The sequence below is a fragment of the Schistocerca americana genome, chromosome X (genome assembly GCF_021461395.2).
Source record: "Schistocerca americana isolate TAMUIC-IGC-003095 chromosome X, iqSchAmer2.1, whole genome shotgun sequence".
Taxonomy (NCBI): Eukaryota; Metazoa; Arthropoda; class Insecta; order Orthoptera; family Acrididae; genus Schistocerca; species Schistocerca americana.
Window position 1 is genome coordinate 172,587,195 of NC_060130.1, and position 25,089 is coordinate 172,612,283.

Below are 25,089 nucleotides of genomic sequence, written 5' to 3' on the forward strand. Positions count from 1 at the left end.
ACACGTTAGTTATACTTTGAAACCTTATTCGTTGCTAAATAACTACTGCAACGTGCATCCATTTGAACTTGCTTACTGTAGTCAAGACTTGGTCTCCCTGTAAAATTTATACCCCTCACACTTCCTCCATTACCAAACTGAAAATTCCTTGATGCCTCAGGATGTGTCCTATCAACTGATCTCGTATTTTAGCGAAGTTTCACCATAAATTTCTTTCTCAGTTAGATTCATTATCTCTTCATTAGTTATCTGATCTCCCCAGCTAATCTTCGGCATTCTTCTGTAGCATATTTCAAAAGCTTGTTTTCTTTTCTTGTCTGAACTGTCTGCTGTCCACATTTCACTTCCGTACAAGGTTACATTCCATACAAATACCTTCAGAAAATACTCCCCAACACTTAAATTTATAATGGATGTTAGCCACTTTCTCTCCCTCAAAAATGTTTCCTTGCTATTGCCAATCTGAATTTGATATCTTATCTACATTAAGCCATCAAAATTTATTATTTTTGCCCTAATAGTAATGCCTAGCTGCTACTTTTAATGTATAATTGACAACTGCTTCTTCTAATTCGCTCAGAATTGCTTGATTTAATCACACTACATCCATTACCCTTAATTCACTCTTGTTGATATTCATGTCATTACATCTTATGAAGAGAATCTACATTCTGCTCAACTGATGTTAAAGGCCTTTGCTGTCTCTGACAGAATTACAGTGTCACCTGCAAACTACAACTTCCCGAATTTCTCCTTCATTTCCTTTACTGCTTGCTCAGTGTAGAGATATTCATTGTACCTGCCAGAACCCTGACTCACTCCTTTCTCAACTATTGCCCCCCCCCCCCCTTCCTGTCTTCACATTCTGCATTCTGTACAAGTTGTAGAATGCCTATCACTCCCTGTGTTTTTGAGTCAACATTCACAAAAGATTTCTCTAAATTTACAAATTTTGTAAATGTAGGCCTGTCTTTCCTCTACCTATCTTCTAAGATAACTTGCAGGGCCAATATTGCTTCACATGATTCTGCATTGCTCTAGAACCCAAACTGATCTTCTCCAAGGTTGGATTCTACCAGTTTTTGCAATCTTCTACAAATAATTTTAGTTAGCATTCAGTAGTGACTGATTAAGCTTTCTTTGGAATTAAAATTATTTCATTTTCCTCAAAGACTGCAGTCTGGTATGTATTGCACTCCATGTGAAATAGATTTGTCACAGTTGGTTTCCTCAAGTAATGCCATCTATTCCAGGTGCCTTGTTTGCAACTTAGATCTTTCAGTGCTATGTCAAATTCTTCTCGCAGTATCATACCTCGTACCTCATCTTCATATACTTCCTCTTCCATTTTCATAATATTGTCTTAAAGTTTTTTTAGTTCTGTATTCCATTTTGCTTGCTTCATTTGAAAACTCTCAACAACCTTTGTTTCTCTTAACTTATCTGGGTCCTGTCTTTTTTTATTTTCTATTATGTATTATACATGCGAAAATAAAATAAAAGAAAAGAAAAATACGCAGCACACCATCACTGAAGATGCTTTGTTGAAAAGAGAAAAATGTGTGTAGTGCACCACTCTCATAAATTTCAGTTCACGTTAGATGGGGGAAAAACAACTAAACAATAATTGTTATGTAAAAAGAGATCCATTATGTATAATAGACATTACATTTGAAAAGGAAAATAAATGCAACTGTGTGAAAAAAATCTTTTCTTAGACCGTATGTACATACTTACATTAGCCACATACTCGTATATTGTGACATTAAAAAAAAAAAAGTTGTTCATAAACTGTTGACCTAAATCTCATGAAATTTTTGTGTTTCTGTTTAGGTATGAAGAAACGACATCTGCTGATTCCAGTACAACTATTATTGATGATGATTGTTTCTCTGTCAGTGTGTCTTCTGATACTTCACTGTAAGTGTTTGAACTGTTTAATGCTATATATTTTTAAAAAATCATACAAATTCAGAATGGCTCTATAAATAAAATGTAAAAAAGCATAGTTTACCAATCTCCAGCATTCAGGGGGGTGAATTGGATCCACAACTGTATCTTCAATGAAAGAAATGGTTGGAATACCATTGCAAGTTGCATTAAGAAGTCTCCTTTATTTATTAATAGTGACTGGTTTTGAACTTGCGTCAGTTTTCAAACCTTTTGTATTCATAAGTGACTGAATATAGTTATATATGCATGCGTGGAACAACTGTAGCAAATAATTCAAATAGTAATAAATATACCGTAGCATACAGTAGACAAGTTGCAATGAACAGTGCGACAAGGTGTGCTAACCATTCCTTTCATGAAAATACTGTGTTATCAGGGGTTGTTTCTTTGGTGTTATAGTGTGGAAATAGTCTTCAGTTAGTTTTTGGTCCTTGCTTGCAGTATTATTCTTCACACTTTTTATGTATATTTTGAGTTTGTGAACTACTCGACTTCAAGAACATACAAGTATATTGGGCAAAAAGTTAAAGACCCTACCTTTAGAATTCTGTATATTGACTGTTTTGAGAAATGTTGCATCTGGAAAATACTTGGTCATCATTCTGGAAATGCCTACCTCAAAATGATTTGTGCATCTCAGGTATGATGATGAAATCACTGGGTGCCATGCTAGGAAAATGTGGGAGATGAGGTAAAATTTGAGACTCCAAAGGAGCTGCATGTGTGAGACCGTGCTTTGTGCAGAATGAGCTGAAACGTTGTCTTGGAACAAAGTGTCAGTAGGAAAGAGTCCTGTGTTAAGCTATCAGTCTTTGTTGAACTGGGAATTAATTACATGTGGTATCCCAAAAATTTCCATCGGAGGGCCCTTACTTTTTCTTGCATATATTGATGAACTTCCGTCAATAACTTTTATGCCAAGTTTGTTTTGTTTTCAGATGATGCAGTCATTGCAATAATTTGCAAATTAGTAGTAGTAGTAGTAGTAGTAGTAGTAGTAGTAGTAGTGAGCTTTGAAAAGGCATTTCCAGAAGTACAGGGTGATCAAAAAGTCAGTACAAATTTGAAAACTGAATAAATCACGGAATAATGTAGATAGAGAGGTACAAATTGACACACATGCTTGGAATGACATGAGGTTTTATTAGAACCAAAAAAAAAATACAAAAGTTCAAAAAATGTCCGAGAGATGGCGCTTCATCTGATCAGAATAGTAATAATTAGCATAGCAAAGTAAGACAAAGCAAAGATGATGTTCTTTACAGAAAATGCTCAATATGTCCACCATCGTTCCTCAGCAATAGCTGTAGTCGAGGCATAATGTTGTGAACAGCACTGTAAAGCATGTCCGGAGTTATGGTGAGGCATTGGCGTCGGATGTTGTCTTTCAGCATCCCTAGAGATGTCAGTCAATCACGATACACTTGCGATTTCAGGTAATCCCAAAGCGAATAATCACACGGACTGAGGTCTGGGGACCTGGGAGGCCAAGCATGACGAAAGTGGCAGCTGAGCACACGATCATCACCAAACGACACGCGCAAGAGATCTTTCACGCATCTAGCAATACCTCTTCCCCCCCCCCCCCCCCCCCCCCCTCAATACAACCCCATGTCATTCTAAGCATGTGTGTCAATTTTTACCTCTCTATCTACATTAGTCCATGGTTTATTAAGGTTTCAAATTTATACTGACTTTTTGATCACCCGGTATGTGTGTCTGTATCAACATCTCACAAAAACAGATGGATAACAGCAGGTATTAAGAAGTCCTCCCAAACACTTGAACACCTCAATTCCATGAAAAAGATTCGCAATGATCCAAAATTCTTAAATTTCTGTCATAGATACAAAAAGATCTATAGGAAGGTGCTGATTGTTGCAAAAAAGTCATTTAATGACAAAATAATATATAATGCAGAGAATAAAAGCAAAGCAGTCTGGGATGTTATAAAAAAAAGTAAATGTGGATAGGCAAACAAACACAGAATAACATACTGCTAAGGGAGGGAGAAAAGGTAATAAATGATCCACAACACTTAGCAAACTATGTAAACGAGCATTTTTCAAGTATTGCAGAGAAGTTACAAAAAAAATTCCCCAAAACGAATGCAACACCAGTAAATAACGTTGCACTTAATACAATGATGTTACTTCCAACCACAGAGAGTGAAGTCAATAAAACTGTTCAAAAACTAAAAAATAAAAAGCCAGTAGGCTTAGATGAAGTACCAATGTGTGAACTGAAACAATGCAGAGGGATTATACAAGACCCCTTAACAAATATAATACATGAATCCTTCACATCGGGGACATTTCCAGAGCAGTTAAAACAGGCCACAGTTGTACCTTTGCTTAAGAAAGGTAATGCAGAGGACATAGAAAATTACCGGCCCATTTCCCTGCTGTCAGCATTCTCAAAAAATAATAGAAGAAATTATGAAAGACAGATTAATGAATTACCTGAATAAATACAATCTTTTAAGCAACTCACAGTTTGGTTTCCGAAGTGGCAAAAAATACAGAGTCAGCAGTAGTAGAATTCACAAAAGTTGTACTTGATGCTCTTGATAAAGATGAGTGTGTCAGGCATATTTTTGAATCTTTATAAGGCCTTTGATACAGTCAACCACAAGATTCTATTAAATAAATTAGAAGCATTAGGAATAAGAGGGGTAGCTAATGACTGGTTTCGATCATACCTAACAGATAGGGTACAAAGAGCGGAGATAACACACACTTCAAATATATCTAAACACTTGGTAAAACACTTATCAGAATCAAAAGACATTAATATAGGGGTTCCGCAAGGTAGCATATTAGGACCAATACTGTACCTGATATACATAATTGACTTTCCCAGTAGTGTTACTCATGGTGGAAAAAATTCCCTTCACTGATGACAGCAGTATTATAGTCACTGAGAAAACAAGAGAACTCCTTGCCGAGAAAGCAAATGAAACTTTCAAAGAAGTTTGATTGGTCAATAAGCAATAAAGTGACATTGAACATAAAGAAAACTAATGCCATGAATTTCAGTTTGAAGAGGAAAAATAACGATGTTAAATTAAATGTAGATGGCACCTCTATAGATTGTGTAACAAATGCAAAATTTCTAGGAATGAATATTGATTCTCAATTGAAGTGGTGTGAACACACAAAGGTACTTGCAAACAGAATGTCATCAGCATGTTATGCCCTTGGGATCCTATAGTCAGTGTGTAACATGCAGTGTCTTTTAGTTACATATTATCCATATGTACACTCAATTCTTAGTTATGGCATTCTTTTTTGGGGAACGAACACACAAAATCTGAACACAATTTTCAAACTCCAGAAAAGAGCCATAAGAATAATAACCAAAAATACTAGTCGAGCTCATTGTAAAGATATGTTCAAAACACTGGGGATTTTAACTGCTCTGTGTGAATACATTTACCAGTCAGTTGTACGCATCAAAAATAACATTGGTAATTACTGCACAAACAGCACTGTCCATAACCATGCTACAAGAGAGAGACTCAACTTACATTTACCAAGAAAACATATATATAAAACTCAGAACAGCATTTTCTACCAAGGAATAAAACTGTACAATAAATTACCGAAAGAGATTAAAGAAATTCCAAAAATACACTTATTTAAAAAGGCAGTTAAAAAGTACATGTTATGCAATCCATTTTATACATTGGAGGATTACTTAGATAAAACAGAGTAGGCGTTTGATAAAAAATGTTAAAACATCCGACATTCCACATAACACCTTCACTTTGTTTTTTTCCTTCATTTTTCCTTTCTATGCATAGCACAATACTAACACCTCTTCCTCTTTCTGAGCTCAACATCTCACTCATTATGAAGGAATTCTAACTCAGTTTTTCAGGACAGCAAATGGGAAGTTGCAGTACAGAAAATGGCCCAGAGATCACCAGTGTGTGTGTGTGTGTGTGTGTGTGTGTGTGTGTGTGTGTGTGTGAAGTGTTGTGTATAGTGTGTGCAGTGACTGATGGTGAGATATTAGTGAACAGTGTGGCATTACGTTATTAAATAAGTTATTTGTAAAAAAAAAAAAGTATTGTATACCAGGAGTAAATCTAATGATTGTCTCTAACTAGAAGCCTGTAAATATATATATGTATACAAATCAGCTTATTTTAAATTGGTCTAAACTTGTAAATAATTTGACATGTCCTACATCCTTGTAAAAAGAGATCTACAGCTGAATAAAGCTGCTGCTGCTGATACTACTACTACTACTACTACTACTAACTACTACTACTACTACTACTACTACTACTACTACTAAATTAAGAATAGTTTTGGAGAGATTGAAATTTTCATAGACGTTAATAAATGGCTACTAGACAATTCTTTGGCACTAAACTTTGAAAAGACATGCAGTTCAGAAGTCATAGATTTCCTCCCAGTATATGTCTAAAATATCTCACACCCAATTTCACTTACAATCTGTAGAAAAACACCAGCAGTTGTTTTTTAAATATGTTTTGTGTATACTTTGGTTACAATGGGTTCCACACCCTTGGAGGATCTGTTCACTAAGAATCCATGGAAGAAAACATACATATAACCTAATCTTTACAAGACACACTAGTCACTGATATTCAACCCAAAGGTAGGTAATGACTGCTATTAATTACGTCTGTGAAAAAAACTAATGGGACTGAGATTGTATGGAGCCCAGACATTCAGTTATTGAGTGGCATCATTTCCATTTAGGATCATGGTGAAAATTTACATTTCAAACCACGTAGAAGATTTACATTATATTACTTTCAATTCCTTTCAACTACAGAAATTAGATTAAGAAGGCAAACATCTCAAGACTTGATTCTGATTGAAACTTGGAGATGATTGACAGGTCCTCTCCAATACTTTTGTCACATTCAGAGTTGGATTTAGCGAATTTTACAAGTTTTAATGATTTTATCTTCTTGTCTACAAAATGTAACTATGCAAACATTTTTGGATTAAAAGGGATCACTCACCAAAAAGTAGAAGTGTTGTGTCAATGATAGCACATACGAAAGAAAGAAATCTGCTAGCTTTTGAACTAATTCTTTTTTGAGATAGAGAAGGAAACACACACACACACACACACACACACACACACACACACACACACACACACACACACAGCCAGCTGGACAAACAATACCATGCTGCATTTCCGCAAGTGGAGTAGGTTGTGGTGGGGATAATATTGGGTGGGGTGGGTTGAGGGAGAGAGGGGGGGGGGGGGCGGAGGTGGAATGCAAGGAGTGGATTTTGGGGTGGGTGGCTAGTGTCTTGGATGGAGGCAGCTGGTTTGCCAGCTACAAAGACTGAAGGCAGGGGTGGGAGATAGGCGGGTTAGGAATGTGATGCACAATTGTCGGAGCCAGTAGGGAGCGGTGCACACTGAAGGCCATGTGGGAAGCTGAATTGAGGAAAGGTTACAGGACAGAGGAAGGGGAACCTGGGGGGACAGCAGGTTACCGGGCATGGAGGACAGGATGATTACGGAAGCAGAGTGTGTGTCGTAAGGATAACTCCCATCTAAGTATTCAGAGAAACTGGTGATCGAGACATGGATCCAAATGACCTAGGTTGTGAAGCAGTATTGAAATCGAGCATGTTGTGCTCAGCTGCATGTTGTGCCACTGTTGTGGTTGTCATACTGACATAAAAGACTGTGCAGTGTTCACAGCAAGGTTGGTATGTGACAAGGCTGCTTTCACTAGTGGGAACAATCTATCCTCTGTCTCAAGGTGTGCTGTGCGCCAATGAGGTGTGTGGCTGTTGAGGTAGAATAATCATTAGTGGGTAAATTCTGGGGAAACTGCCACACCTCAGTTGTAAAAGGCTTACTGAGGCAAGTGGGGCTTTGTTTGGTAGGTCCCTTAGTTCCCTAGCTGCTTGTGGAACCGAGCTGGAACCCTGGAACTCAGACATATCAATTCCTAGCCTGATGTGTGTACCATCTGAGAATACTTGTGGCCACTCAACCAAACAAATGAGGGAAGCTAGTCATCCATATAACCAAGTTTTGTTTAGTAACTGAGCTCAAGGAGTCATAAATCAGAATGTGTGTGAACTGATCAAGAGGAAAGTGGTAACATTTTGAAAAGTGTCCCCCTTCTATATTCATAAAGGTGTAGAAGGGTTTGCTGGTACCTCAAAGTCTATGAAGCGGTTACAAAATGGTTCCTTACTGGTCAAGACTTAAGAGGACAAAGCAATTGGAACTACTTAGTAAGTCATAAAAATTGTGTGACTATGATGTAATTGTTGTGTTGCATTACTTCCTTAACTCCAGCAAGGGTGTTGTCACATGCTGTGATTATGGATGATGACATTGCAGAGCTTCAACAAGAATGGGAATCATAGGGTTTATTGAATGTGGAGCAAAGGTTGTGAAGGAATAGTGGAGAAATTGAGAAGACTGCCACCTTCATTGTGACCTTAAATTTTCCATTGCTGCCTGAAGAAATCATGGTGGGTTCGGACACATACCTAGCCCTATGTACCACTACAAATGCCAGGGTTTTGGTCATTTAACGCAGAGTTGCGGAGGTAAAGCAACCTGCAGGAAGTGTGGAAAGGCAGTCCATGAAGTCAGGGAGCCACACACTGTGGAGCCAAGAATGCCCTGTTTTTGCTGAGGAATGCAAAATTCGGGAACAAAAGTGACCGAGCAGATCCCTTAAGCAGAAGCCAGACAGGAATACAAGGTGACGAAACCACTTTTCCTTGCCACTTCTTATTCTTCCATACTGCAAAAACGTGTTCCCAAGGTGAACACACATGGTGTCTGGCATACCACTATTCACCAACAGCACCTGTGCTTACACCTGTACTTGCCAAAGCAAAAACTTTAATGCACGTAGTGCACTGTGGGTTTCTAACACCGTATGCCCCAAGGATTGAACACTTGAGGATCTGACACACACAACAGACTTCATATTGGTGAATGTGCATCAAGCTACACATTTTAGCACTGCTACTGGATTCATTTATGGCCATAGGCCTCTCCTCCTGCATGCCTGCCCTTACAAATACTGCTCAGTTGGGAGTGAATGATGGCCTTAATGGTAGTGACTAGTACGCTATCTGGATCCATCTGCCAATGGAGCAGATCCCGAAAGGAAGCCATAGAGACAGCTGTTCAGAAAGGCTAAATGGATGCTTTACAGGCAGTTAGCTGTTTTCAAGCAGTGTGATGGCATCCAGGACTGGGTGGATCACATTACAGTTGTGATTCACCATGCCACTAATGCAGCCATCCCAAAGTCAGCAGGAGCACCTAGGGGGCAGTGTGTCCCTTGGTGGAATGATGATTGCCGTTCTGCAATCAGGAACAGGAGGGCTACTGTGCACAGATTCAGTCAGTGCTCCACAGATGTGAATCTTGCAACTTTTCAAATGAAGTGGGCAAAGGTGAAGAGAATAATGCAGGAGACTAAGCAGAGGTCTTTTCAAAAGTTCTGAACTCCATTAAAATGTTCACATCTACAAGTAAAGTATGGGAAGCCATCAGGAGGACCTCAAGGTGCAACTCATGACTACCAGTAACAGCTGTACAAGAGCATGGGTCTCTCCTAACATCACTGAGTGTCATTTTGAAGATAATGGCTGCATTTTATAAGTCCCTTATGCCCGAATCTAGCTGGGATTCAGCTTTCCGTTAATATTGGGAGAGACAGGAGAAGGCTGATTTTGATTACCATTCCTCTAACACTGAGGAATACAACCAGCCTTTTTGTCTGTGGGAAATGGATTCTGCATTGACAGTAGCTCGTGATGCTATACCCAGACACAACCTGATAACTTACAGCATATTGAAACAGTTGGATCCATGGTCGAAGCAGGTCCTCCTTCAGCTTTTGGATGAAATTTGGATGACGGAGACTTTGCCAACTTATGGAAAGAATCTATTTTAACCTAAATTTGAAAACTAGGGAAGGATCAGATGAACCCCGGTAGTTATCGTAACATTAGCCTGACAAGCTGCATATGAAAGGCAGTGGAGTGTGTGGTCAAGCATCTAGTGAGGGTTCAGGAGGTATCACATCACACTCAATAACCTGACTTTGCTCAAAGCAGCAATTTAACATGGTTTCCTCCATAAGCAACACCTTATTGATGTCTTCTGGGATTTGGAAAGGGCCTACGATACTACCTGGTGGTGTAATACTTTGTTGCAGCCCTATCAGTGGAGGTTCCATAGATGTCTACCCACCTTCACACAGTCCTTTGTCTTGGACATTTTAGATACAAGGTTGAGAATGTCTTGCATGACCACTTTAAACAGAAGAATGGTGTCTCTCAAGGGAGTGTTTTAAGTGTCATAGCATTTGCCATTGCAATAAATATGGGGCAATGCAGCATCCAATACCATGTTCTTTGTATGCAGATGACTTCTCCATCTTCTGTGAGTCCTCCATCCTTGCAAAGCTCACTCAGCAATTGGCATTTGTGGGTCAGGCAAGTGGAGGAATGGTCTTATACCATTTTTAAATTCTCTTTGGAGAAAACTGTTTGTGTTTTTTAATTGCTCCCACTCTCTTTTTTAATATGCCTATTTTAAAACTGGGGGGGGGGGGGGGGGGGGATGCAGTTCTCACTTTTAAGGAAAAGGTGAAGTATCTGGCCCTCACTTTTGACTAGAAGCTAACATGGCTGCCACACTTTAAAGAACTGAAACTGAGATATCTCGAGGCCTTAAACATCCTTAAACACAAATGTCATAGGTCTTGGAGAGCCAACAGGCCACATCTGCTCCAACTTTATAAGTTCTCCGTGCAACCCCAACTTCAATTCAGATGCCAGTTTTATGGATTAGGAAAGCCTTCATGCCTCAAAATGCTTGATGCTGTTCACCATGAGGTTAGTGGGCTGTCAGTAGGAGCTCATAACATGAGTCCAGTTGCTAGCCTGTGTGCAGAGGCTGGTGAACCTGTGCTGTCTATTCGACGTTTTCTCTTCATGGTACCCCAGCCATATGGAGCTTTGTCCATTCCCAGATCACTAGCATCCAGCTTTGTTACACAGCTGCCACTTGAATGGCTGTTCAGTCGTCTTACACAGGCAATGAGGCCAAAATCTGTGTGAGAGAGAGCCTCAAATTAACATACGTGAGGAGCATTAAGGCCCAACCCCAGGGTTGGAGTAGGGCATCCCCCTGGCTATTAAAGAGACTTTTAGAGTTAACTGCTTACAGGGAGAATTGTACCTCAGAATATATTTTTAAAATTAAATTTAATTAGATTTTACATCAGCATCCAGATTTTATTAGCGTTTACATAAATGTGTGTAAGCAGGGAGATCTTTTTGGCTGCTCTGTCATGTTCCCCAACATTGTCCTCGGAGCAGTTTTCAGTTTATTACACAGAACTGTTTGCAATCCTGAGGGCACTGGAGCGGCTGAGATGGCACCATGACAAGAAATTCCTCATATGCTCAGATTTACAAAGTGCCCTTCTTGCTATTGGTCAGATGTAGCCAACAGATCGGGTGATGTAAGAAGTACAGGACACACTCTTTCTCTTGCAAAGCAGGATGACAAAATACTTTTCTACTGGATTGCAGGGCACATAGGGATTCAGGGAAACGGGGCTTTCTCCCTTCCACCTCCTGCTCACTGTTCAGTCCCCCTGCTGGCTATCACCTCATTTTTGTGCCTAAGAAGACCATGTGTTTGTGGGAGGCTCAGTGGCTAGAAGTGAGGAATAATAAATTATGTTCCGTAAAACCTTCAGTACGACTGTGGCTTACTTCCATCCAATCACAATTAATTTAAGAAGTAGCCCTAACGCAGCTTAGAGTGGGACATTGTCCATTTACACATGGCTTTCATTTATGTCGTGAGGAGACCCCAGAGTGTCACAGGTGTGGGACACAGCTGTGAATACAATATGTTTTAACTGAATGTCGGGATTTATTTGGGTTTCCCATAGGCTGCCCTCTATTTTAACTGATAATGAGACAAGTGTGGTTTGTGTTTTAAGCTTTTGTGTGATGTCCAGAATTCTTCACAAAATATTGGATGATAGATTGTAATATGTCATAGAGTGGCTTGGTTACCCATTATTTCTAAGTAGTTATCCCACCTGTCATCTATCCCCTTTTGAACTGTGCCTGTACTGCTATTTTATTCTTGATTTTATGATGGTTTTTCTGATGCTGCTGCTAAGGCTCCTACTGGTGTACCCTGCATGGTGGACCCACCCTCACAGCAGGGTGAATGATGGGTCGTTAATGCGATTGTGTCACTCAAGGCGGAGGGCCAACGTGGAGGCTGGCCATCTGGCCTCACCTATTCACCCTGTGAGTGAAAAGGTAGCTGTTCCTTCAGCAAGATCCAAGCTGACACACATGGGCATAGGGTATCTAGTCGTCGGAAGCTCCAGTGTTTAGTGCATTAGGGAGCCCCTGAGGAAGATAGTGTTCATAGCTGGAAAGAAGGCCAATGTGCACTTTGTGCATCTGCCGGGGATCTTCATCAGAGGTGTAAAGGTGGCCTTGCCTGTGACTATGACGTGTGCAGGGTGCGGTCCTCTGCAAGTTGTGGCTCACATCAGCACCAAAAACACCTGTCGCATGCATTCTGAGCCCATCCTTAGTTCACAAAGGCTGCTGGCAGAGGTGGTGAAGGCTGCTGGCCTCGTGCGCTAGGTGCAAGCAGAGTTTTTTGGTTAGTCAGTAGTTTGAGCTATTCAAATGAACTCGTCAGTCGATATGCGGAAAGGGAAGTTAGACCGCATTCATAGTAAAGATACTTATTGCCAAAATTTTATCAGTAACATGTCGAAGTATTTGTAACAAAGTTCCCAAATTTACAGCCCTCTAGAAAAGCTCTCATGCCCACATTATTATTGGGATCGAGAGCTGGCCGAAACCTGAAATAGAAAGCTCTAAGAGATTTAGCAAATCATGGAACATATATTGGAAAGACAGATTAGATGCCATACGAGGGGGAGTATTCATTACAGTTGACAGAAGTATTGTCTCTAGTGAAGTCGAAGTTGAGTGTGACAGTGATGTTAATTGGTTGCGTATAACAAGTCTAGAGGAAATCATGTTAATTTTCAGGTGTTTTTACTGGCCACCTGATTCCACTGTGACAGTTCTAGAGTCATTGAAAGAAAGTCTACAGTCAGTATCGCGCAAATACCCAGATCATGCAATAGTAGTTGGAGGTGACTTTACCTACCGAGTACAGACTGAGATGTCTGTGAATGCACTGCGGGGACTACGTTCAGTCAGTTTTCTAAAGCACTTTTAAACACATTTTCTGTAAACTGTCTTGAGCAGCTAGTTAGGCCACCCACACACAATGGAAATATCTTAGGTGTTGTAGCTATAAACAGCATAGACCTTATTGACAGCATCAGTATATAGTCAGGAATTAGTGATCATGGTGTCATTATAGCAACTGCGAGAACCCCTGTTAATGGCTCAGTCATCCGAGAACCACATCTACTCCCTCCACAAGGTACTGTTACTTTGCAGTCCAACACCTAGAAGAGCATTCCAGACATCACTTCCATAAATTGCCAAACCTGGTGACATCCTTCTCTCGCCTTGGGGCACCACTATCCATCAGCACCCATCCTAATCAGAGTGAACCTCTTCCTCAATCCCCCCATAACATACAGACCCTGTGTAGCTGACATCTTCAATTTACCACATCCTCAAAAACTTACTCCCAACACCCCACAAAACCCAGAACTCAAAACATTGGTGCTAACCTTTCCACCATAAACCTCAGTCCCACAGAAGTTTGTCTTATCCAAAGGCCTCGCCTTCAGACCCACACCTAATTTCAACCATACTGGACCCTTCAAAGACCTGCTCTTCTTCTCCGTATTCCTGTAGTGGAAACACTTCAGTGCTAAAAGTCCCTCCAACCAAAGCTAACCTAGTCTCAACACTGAACCTTGCCACTCCCAGTTCACATCATCATCCAACAGTGTTCTTTCCACCTCCTACCTAATCACCCCCTGGTCACCTCTCAGGATTTTCTTACCTGCATCTTGGCCTTACCATCCTACCCCAGGTCCTTTCCTAACAACACTAGCCTTTCAGCAGAAGAAAGGACAGCCATACACACAGTGAAAACAGTTCATGACCTAATCATCCACGAGTCACAGCCTCTGCTTATAACTTTTGCCATGCTGATCCCATCCCAGAAGTCGAATATAACCTTCAATCTGTACTAAAATCCATAGGCCCTTCCTGGACGCCCCATTGTAAATGCTTATTGTGTTCCCACTGAAAGAATTTCCACTCTTGTTGACCAACACCTCCAACCAACTGTGTGAAACCTAGCCTCCCACATCAAAGATATTGGTGCTAACCTTTCCACCATAAACCTCAGTCCCACAGAAGTTTGTCTTATCCAAAGGCCTCGCCTTCAGACCCACACCTAATTTCAACCATGCTGGACCCTTCAAAGACCTGCTCTTCTTCTCCGTATTCCTGTAGTGGAAACACTTCAGTGCTGAAAGTCCCTCCAACCAAAGCTAACCTAGTCTCAACACTGAACCTTGCCACTCCCTATGAATTCTTAGTTGATGCCACATACCTATACATTAAAATCCCTTGTGCCCATAGCCTTGCCACTATCAAATACTATCTCGTCCAATGTCTTTCAGGCTCCAAACACACCACCTCATTCCTTACACACCTTACCAACTATATCCTGACTCACAGCCCAGTACGCTGAAGGTCTCACAATGACCTTCACAGACAGGCACTAGCCTTCCCTCCCCTGCCCTCCACCTGTAGTCCACAGACAGATTGCCTGTACCATATCCTCACACATCCCCAATCCCCACACCACCCCAAAGAATCAGTTGAAGTGCAGGTCCTCCCCCTTGTCACCTAGTATCAACCTGGACTGGAACAACTGAACCATATCATTTGTCAGGGCTTTGATTCTCTTATTCTGCCCTGAAATGAAGGACATTCTACCTAACCTTCCAACAACACCCAAAGTGGTGTTATGTCACCCACGTCACCTACACATGATCATAGTCCATCCCTATGTCATTCCTACTCTCCATCCCTTGCTACAGGGATCATACCCTTTCGGTAAACCAAGATAAAAGACTTGGCCCATCCACCCGTCCCCCCCCCCCCACCCCCACCCCCACCCCACCCTCTGGCCCCCCAGTGCCTCCTGTTCCGGTCCTTTCACAGGCTTATCCTACACCATCAGAGGCCAGGCCACTTGTGAAAGCAACTTTATCATATACAAACTCTGCAGCAAATACATGCACAGCTTTTTATGTTAGTATGACTACCAACCAGCTGTCCACTGGGATGAGTGGCCATCGCCAAACTGTCGCCAAGAACAAAGTTGACCACCTGTTGGCTCAACATGCAGCTGAGCATAACATGCTGAATTTTAATACTATGTCAGAAACTGGGCCATCTGAATTTGTGCCTCTGCCACCAGTGTTTCTGAATTACACAAATGGGAATTATCTTTACAACACACCCTCTGCTCTTGTTATCATCCTGACTTCAGTGTGCAGTAACTTGCTGTCCCCCAAGCTTCCCCTTGCTTTGCCCTGTAACCCCCTCCCAGTTCATGTCTCCATGTCATCTTCAATGTGCAGTGCTCCCCACTGGCTCCAACAACTGTGCACCCCACCTGCCTGCCTCCTCTCCCTTTCGTATTCCTGGCCGGCGAACCAGCTGCATCCCTGCAAGCCACTAGCCACCCATCACCAGTCCCACTCCCTGCCTCCTGCCTCTTCCCCCCTTACCACCCCAACGCTACCCCCACCATAACCTAGTCCACATAGTTTGGTACTGTTTGTCCAGCTGGCACCATGTAGGGGTGTATGCACGTTCTCACAAGTAATATGAAAAATTTTAACTGAACTGGACTATCTAAAATTAGAATGTTCTTATACTTTCGCAAACGACGTACGTTTCTGACTAAGTTTATTCTTGTTATGAAACCAACTACCTCTATTTCATTTTTTCATCCTAGTACTTTGGTGAGCTTCCATGCAGTTTTCCAGATCTTTCTAATCACTTTCATTTCTTTATAAGCTCAGTGCACTAAATATTTTTCACCAACTTTAAAGAGAACACAGGTCGCTTTGAAATGCTGTGGATGGTCTATAACTGATACCAGGTGGTCATAGACCCTCCACCACTTGCATAATACATGCCAGTGAAGTGGTCTGTTCAGTGGTTAGTCATAAAGTTGTAATTATTTTTTCAAACAATAGAAAATCCTGGATGGAATAATGACATTATTATGAAAAGGATAGATTGCTACTCATCATATAGCAGAGATGTTGTGTCGCAGATAGACACAACAGAAAGACTGTTGAACAAGAAAGCTTTCAGCCAAAAAGGCCTTCGTGTGTGTGTGTGTGTGTGTGTGTGTGTGTGTGTGTGTGTGTGTGTGTTGTTTTGTTTTGTTTAATTCTGATGAAGGCCTTTTTGGCCAAAAGGTTATTTACTTGATAGTCTATGTGTGACTCAATATCTCCGCTGTATGGTGAATAGCAAGCCATCCTTTTCATAATAATTAGACACGCCCTCACTATTCCAAATTTTAGAAGAGAGGGGATTAGATCCCAAAACAAGAGAAATCATAAAACAAACACTAATTAGCACAAAATCTAAAGTAAAATTTATGGGGGAGGTCTCAGAAACCTTCGACATTCAAACAAGTGTGAGACAAGGTGATGGACTCTCTCCTATTCTGTTCAAAATAGTTATAGGCAATGTTATGGAAGTATGGGAGAAAGAACTCAAGAAATGTGAGGTTTGCATGCCAGTCTGACTGGGAGTTGCCAAAAATAACCTCTACATACCATATCTTGCTTTTGCGGATGACAGAGGATGAGCAGACTGCAGTCAAACAGCTAGAAATATTCAAAGAATGTGCAGAAAAAGTATGTTTACAAATTTCATTTGAGAAAACTGAATTCTTTTGTTCAAAAACAGAAAATAAAAGCTTGAAAACAAAATATGTTAAAATTGACAGGGTTCCGTAGTTTAAAGACCTTGGAGAATTCATCGAACTGACAGGTATTGAAAAAATCTCGCCGCTACATAACCTCCAAAAAATTAAAGAAGGATCACGTTTATGGCAAAACCTCTACAACAAAAAATCCATATCAGAGGGGCAAAAATTCGACACTACAGTACTGTCATAAAACCAGCAACCCTCGATGCAAGTGAAACACTAACCCTTAACAGAAAACAACTTGAAGACATCAAGAAAGAAGAGAGGAAGATCATCAGGAAAATTCTAGGACGAAGACCTAACCAAGATGGTTTTCAAACATCGAAACTGATATTAGGAAAAGGCGAATGAAATTCTTTGGTCATCTCAGCTAACTACCAGAAGAGTGATTGATGAAGAGAATAATAGATTATGTAACCTCACTTAACAATCCCACACCTTGGCTAGACAAAATTCGAAAGGGCCTAAATAATGCAAACATAAGACCAACTGACATTCTATAAAGAGACACCTTCAGAAAGAAAGTAGACAAATGGAAAGTTATATCAGAGCAACCAAAAGAAAAACAGTACATACCAAAGTGGTCAGATGAGCATAAACAAGCCTTTTGGAAAGAATGAAAGCGTACTGGAAGAACAAGAAGACTTCAGAGAATAATTGATTGAATTATTTGCTTAATGTCTTCCATTTCTGGGGAGAATTCACCAGTAATAATAATAATAATAATTATTATTATTATTATTATTATTATTATTATCATTATTAATTTTTTGTTTGTTTTTCAGTTATCGTCATGCATATAACTGAATATCCAGTGATGTGATTTCTATCAGCCCACTGCTATGCAACCCCTCATGACAAAGCTTTCATATGGGTTTCCTAATCACTTTGCAGTACGGTTGTGTGATTATGCTAAATTGGTACCAGAGGATACCACCAAGGACCAATGTTCCATACGGCAATAACTGCAAATGTAAATTAATACTACAGTATTGCAAACATTGGGAAACATGTTACTAGTGATGAGGCAGTCCTTAACACTTGCAAAATCAATTTTTCATATGCTTAGGCTGCAGTCACAGTGTCACCGATGACGGTCACTAAACATCATTCCCAGAGATTACCCAGTAACATCAGCTGACAGCTTAGTCATAGCGTGTCTGATCTCCTTTGTCAATTTTTGCCAGGGAAGAGGTGATTACAACCTATTCTGTCAAGGAGGTTAGAATCTATTTTAATATAGTGAGTCCTATACTCTTTTTTTTCCGTTATTGGAGTAACGAGATGAGTTTTATAAATATGAGACAAAGAAAGATTTCCTATTATATACCAGAGATGATTTATGAAAACATTGAAATCCAAGATTACAAACATTCGGCAAAACTTCAAATAAACCCAGCAAAGCAAACTTAACCTTCAATGTCTGTCATGCAGTATATGTGTGAAACACAAATATAGATTTTTTTAATAAGATACTCTGAACATCTAGAGCACTGAAAAGTGAAAAGAAGTACATCACATTTGCGCAAATTCAAGCATTGAAATTGACATACACCACCCTTCTCACTTCGACACATATTTTTTGTGGTTACGATCTAGGCTTAAAATTTGCCTTCTCAGATTTCACCTATGTTGCAGATGACATGCTGCATTTTAATTATAAACATGAGACTGAGATGGTGTGGCAGCCATAGAGCATGTGTAGTGTAATATAAGGTAATGTGCAATTAATTTTGAAAATTATTATTAAATTTTTAAGTTGTTTGAAACTTTCGCTTTCCAGTAAAGTTGCGATTTCAGACCGTAGATTTTGAGACATATCCCTGTTGTTATATTTCTCATGCTCAAGACACTACAAAATCTTTCTTCACATACCAAAGTTGAGAGTTTCTCACAATCCACGTTTTGCCCGTGTGAACATTGCATGATTTGACTGAAGAAAACAAACTGATTTATATTCTGCCAACTGTTGTCTAAAGCCTGTATGTTAGAGCATCAAAATGGGTTGCACTGAGACAATGCACATTCTGGCATACTGATTTTGAAAATATTGGCCGTCTTCAGTTGAAGCTGTTCATTGCCAAATCTCCTGATGTTGGTGCTATTGTGACTGCAGCCTTATTGACATTTCAAATATGTTACTACTCCGGTTTTGATATGCTAAAGTAGCAGAGATGGATGTGCCTGTAATTCTATCACATGAATCATTCAGAGTGCATAGTCACAGCTATTATCATCGTTATTATTATTATTATTATTATTATTATTACAAGAGATTACTAGCATACGTACTCATGATACTCTATGATAAATCAAAGTATTCTTGCTCTTTATTAGATCTGTTGCCTTTCAGCACCATTTCAGTTCCATTGCAGATACTAAAATTCTGTAAGCAAATGGGCTGTACCTTCGTAGTACAGTTCAGTACTGACTTCACCACAGAAGGCACAAAAGACGAAATCGAAACAAGTATATTTGTCTTAGAGTTCAGTCCCAGTATACTCATCAGGTACAAAGCAGCTGCAAGTGGTTACAGAAAAGGGACAACTGGCAGTCCACATGGCTCAAGTTCTAAAGTGTCACAAACCCACAGGGCATATTTTATAAAACAGAAATCATGAACAGGTGACGTATTTTATTCAGGTCATTGCAGAACTTTGGATAGTAGAGTTTAACATAAATTTGAGAACTGATGATGGTTTGTTCAGGATATAATTCAAGGAATTAATCTTACTTCTAATATTTTTGTATTTTGCTTGGGATTTATGTTGTTTTACTGTTGTTGCTATTGTTATGTTCAGCTGAAACAGACAGCATACAAATCCACCGTAAGAAACATAATAAATACGTCCTTTGGATCGAGTATTTTTTGATCGTACCTAAAGCATTCACGAGTTGTGCCATTATTATAGTTAGTTATATGTTCCATAGATCATTTGAAATGATGTGGAACCAATCAGTTTACAGGATATTTATACATGAGTCATGTTAGCATTAATGAACACATGCTGGCAACCAGTTTTTAAGTAGAAATTCATCACTGGAATAGGAGGAGTTGTGCAGGAGAAATGGTTTTAAATTACATTTAAAATTTGCTTCATTACCTGTCACACACTTTGTTATTGACCAAATAATAAAAACATTTTTGTTGCTGTGCATTGAACTCCTTTCTTAGCCTCTGACAGCTTTAATAGTGGGTAATCATTTTTCTGTCTAGTGTTGTAGGCATGGACATCACTGTTCTTTTGAAATTGTGATGTATTATTTATGATGAATTTCATTAGTGAATATGTGTATTGTCACAGTGCGGTTACAATGCGTAGCTCCCTGAAGAGCTACACGACATCCATGGGTGAACACCGCAATTCCATTTTCATGGAACCATGTAATAATTCTTTGGAAAACATCATTTACCATCTCTTCTGTTACTTTCTCTTCAATGGGATTTATTATAAAACTAGTATTGTCAGCAGAAAGTACCAATTTTGCTTGAATGTTAAGTGGAAGGTCATTCACATATATCATAAATAGGAGTGTACCCAAAATTGAACCCTGTAGGACTCCATTTGTGATCTCTTCCCCCCCCCCCCTCTCTTCCCCCCCCCCCCCTTTCCAAAATAAATAAATAAAAATTGTAATAATAATAATTCTACCTTTCCAACTTTGTCTGAATTAGTCAACATAATCTTTTGCATTCCTTTTCTTAAGTATGATTCAAACCAGCTGTTCATAAAGCCATCAGTTCTGTTAGACTTCAGTTTTTCTAAGGGAGTAACATGATCTACACAATGAAATGCCTTGGAAAGATCACAAAAAATGCCACTTGGCGATATTTTCTTATTTAAGGCTTGTACTATTTGATGAGTGGATGTATAAAGAGCATTTTCAGTTGAGTAACATTTCTGAAATCAAGCTGTGATATTCCAAGCAAATTGTTTCCACTTAATTGTGAGACTGCTCTTGAGTACATCAGTTTCTCAAATATTTTGGAAAAATATGTCAGTAAGGAAATTGGACAATAATTGTTTAAGTCTGTCTTGTCACCTTTGTTATGAAGGGATTTAACAGTTGCATATTTCAAGCTGTCTGGAAAAATTGTCTGTGCCAGTGATGCATTGCATATATCACAAAGGACATTACTTATTAAGTTGGAACAACTTTTCAGAATTCTGTCTGAAATTCCATCAATCCACATGAGTTTTTTTTTTTTTTTTCAAAAAAAAAAAAAAAAAAAAAAATTATAATTCTATTAATCTCATTGTGAAATGACATTTTTGATATATTCCCGTGCTTCTTCAACTGAGCCATTTAATCCTATGTTTGATGCTACATTTAGAAACTGATTGTTAAAAGGACTTCCAACATGTGAATTATCAGTCACAACGTTATCGTTTAGTTTAATTGTTATGGAATCTTGCACACTGACGGGCTACCCTGTCTCCTGTTTGATAATGTCCCGTATATCATGAAACCTCCCTTTTACAGTTTTCCATGGACTGAACCAAAAAAGTGTAAAATACAGGAAAGCATAGGAAATGCGACAAGCAAAAATGAATAAATTACTCTTACTGTCATTCTTACCATAGTGTTTAGAGTTTGAAATTAAAACAAATCAAATTTTGCCTATTTAAAAAAAATCTGAAATAATTGATTGTGTTTGTTTCTTTCTTGCAGCAATTAGCTATAATTGTCTCCCCACAGTATACAAAGCATGAAACACATTATCAAATCCTAATGCACTACCAATATAGTGCCTCAAAATGTAAATAGCTTCCATAGCTTCTCTACTGCTTGGCGCGACTGGTTCTTCATCACAATCATCATCATCCTCTTCATCAATCACCTCTCTCTTCCCTTCTTCAAAATGTTTGGTAATTATGCTGTCTACTTTTGACACCTCTGAAGTATGACTGAAGCCTCAACACTAGCATACTCTTCAAATGTAGATGATGTGCCTATCACAGAAAAATCTTTAGGCTCTTCCGGTGGTTCCTGTGTGTTTTCTGGGAACTTAGATCATTCTTTCATGAAACAATTCAAGAGAGTTATAGGAGTCGCATCTGCCCATGATTTGCTGCATAATACATAGCATCCAAAAGCGATATGGTCATAGATTTTGAGTCCGTGCCATTATCATGCATAAATACAGCCTTCTGGAGAAGCAATTTTCTAGGTTTCCATTAAAATGAGTGGATGATTCCCAGATCTAACGTTTGAAGCTCACTCGCACAGTTAAGAGGCAGGAACACTAACTTAATATATAATAATAATAACTGAGCTGCAGATTGTCAGGCTGTGCTGGAGATCTGTTATATAGCAGAATTATTTTCATATTTTATGCCCACATTTCAGCATCCAGTGCATGCATGTTGAATGTGAAGATGGAATTGGTCATCCATGCAGTGCTGTTAAAATCCTAATTAGTGGGCAGAGTCCTCACATTTTTGAAACACATTGGCTTTTTAAATGTACCAATTACCAAAGGAGGTAATTTTCAGACCCATCAGCATTAACCATAAGTAAAATAGTTATCCTCTGATTACTCAGTTTCCCATTGTGGCATTTCTCACCTGTAAAACATAATATCTTACTCGCTAATATGTTATAAAGAAGACCAGTTTTATTAACTTTAAAAATATTTTTGGATCGTACTTTTTGAAGATTTTTGCAATTCTGTTTTTCCATTGATCCACATTGTCACTATCAACATACTTTCACCACACAATTGATTGTAAACAATGTCACAAGAAGTTTTAAATTAATCAATCCAACCATTTTATACTGCGAAGTTAGTGATCCCCATTTTTGCAGCACACTGAAGTGTCGTTTCTCTCAAAATGTTACCATGAAGTGGAACTCCCAATGCTTCCATGCTAACAGATAACTCTTCAATGAATTTACCCAAACAATCATGTGCCGATGACCAAATGTATTTATGCTTTTTTGCCATAGAACTTGACTGTTTCACATTGGCTTCAGTGTTGGGCCAATTTCTCACAATCGTGTTCAGGGTAGAAGTGGGAAGTTCTAGGTCCTTCCCTAACTGAACTCACGATGCAACATGCAGTTCTGCATGTTGTAGAATCGTCATTTTTTCTTTTTTCTTCCTCAGAAATACTTTTCCTATCTTTTCTTATCATTTCACTTGTAGGCACCGATTAAAGTTACTCCAGAGTGTGACCTTTACGAACACAGTAAAACAGGGATTTTGCTTGGCATGGATTCTTCAAGTCCTTGACAGGATTCCAAAAGTATGTGGCACCACATGTCTGTGCACATGTCAAGCATCAAGCAGTTCCCGCAAATTACGAGATGGTGGTTTACGGGCATGCAGTTGACATCTGATAAGTGTTCCAAAGAATACATATCAGACAAATCTACTGGCCAAGACATCAATGTGAGTTCACTGTAATGCCCCTCAAACCACTGTGCACAATTCTGACCTTGCAACACGGACAGTTACCCTGCTGGAAGATGTCATTGCCTTAGGGGGAGACTTCAAGCATGAAGTGTGATGCAGGTGTTCCACTGTAATGTTCACACAGTTCACTGCTGTTATGATGCCTTCAGTTACCACCACAGATCCCATGGAAGTCCAACTCATTGTACCCTGTAGCATAATTCTGCTCTCACCGGCCTGCATCTGTGGTGAAGTGCATGTTTCATGCAGCCATTTGCCTGGATGAAGGTGTGTAAGGACCAAACCATCGATCTGGTGTAACAAGAAATGTGATTCGTTTGACAGACAATACATTTCTATTGATTCACGGTGAAAACTCGGTGATGCTGTGCCCACTGCTACCATAACTGATGATGATGTCGGGTCAACACAGGAACATACAGGGGTCGTGTGATGTGGACCTCCATGTTCAACAGTGGCCTTTGAACAGTGTGTTCTGAAACACTTATGCCTGCACCAGCATTGTACTCTGTTATCAGATCTGCCACTGATTGCTGCCTATCCAGGATTACACATTTACCACTGCATTTACCTCTATGTTTTGTGATGAGATGTGGTCGTCCAACACCATATGGCCTATTTGTTATTTCACTATCCTTCAATTACTTTCCATAGGTGCTCACGACAGTAATATGCTGTCAGGTGACCAGCTTCGCTGTTACAGAGATTCTCATTTCCAGGCAGAGCGCCACAACGATGTGCCCTGTATCAAAACTGCTTATACTACTATTTTCACTGCAATAACTGCCCATTTGTCTTTCTGCTGCTTACATTCTTTTCTTACTGTATCATGTGCCCGGGGCACCACTGGAAGGCTTTCAGCTGTGCAGTGGATGGGGTCATAATGTTTTGTATCATCATTGTAAATTTTACCCCCTACTGTTAGTGAAATTTAATCAAATAGTGCATTTTGACCAGAATTCGTAATTAAATATGCAGTAACCATTTTTATCTTTTAGCAACAAGATTATTTCTTGCCTAGTTCTTGTCATGACATGTTGGCACGATTTGGAACATCCCCTGTCGAACGTCTTCTGTTTTCATTTGCGCCAGCTTAAATGATGTGATGGTAATGACTGGTAACAACCAACATTCTGCTCATTGCATTGTGTTACAACTACTTTTAATTTAATTTCATAGTCATTTATACAAATAAACACTGCCTTTGAAGACAGCTGTCTCTATAATAGGCTTCCACTAATCATTGTTACTTCCATGTAAAATACACTAGTCTGTACTAGGTGCGCGGTTTTACGTTGTACGACCTGACGTCAGGCATAAACGTTCCTCCTCAAGATGCTCTGTAGTATGACAATGATTTCCACCCTCTTTCTCACCCAGGACATCCCTGAACAGTTCCTTGTAGGCAACAAGCTGTAGATTTCATGCCTATTGTTCTCTGTTTACGAAGAGTGCCAGCTTTAGTATTTTTACTAATATTGTGTCACAAGTTTTATAATGATTATCAGTTAAAAGTCTCACATTAGAGGACGAATATTATTTTAATGTGGTTTCGCAAAAGACTTTTGCTTCCTTGTTTCATTTACACCATTGGATATGATCGGAACAACGAAGGAAACGTGTGTGTGTGTGTGTGTGTGTGTGTGTGTGTGTGTGTGTGTGTGTGTGTGTGTGTGTTGATTTGTATCCTCATAGTGGCACTACTAGCACCAATTTTA

At 39.5% G+C, this 25,089-nt stretch overlaps 1 protein-coding gene across 2 annotated transcripts in view; it reads left to right on the forward strand.

Moving 5' to 3' along the window:
* The window catches only part of LOC124555465 (myotubularin-related protein 14), a 146,691-nt gene that overhangs the window by 119,347 nt on the left and 2,255 nt on the right, over nucleotides 1-25,089 (forward strand). For both annotated transcript variants that reach the window (XM_047129387.1, XM_047129388.1), the window contains exon 9: nucleotides 1,834-1,920. In XM_047129387.1, the coding sequence (XP_046985343.1) occupies nucleotides 1,834-1,920 (87 nt within the window). The remainder of the gene's footprint in view (nucleotides 1-1,833; nucleotides 1,921-25,089) is intronic.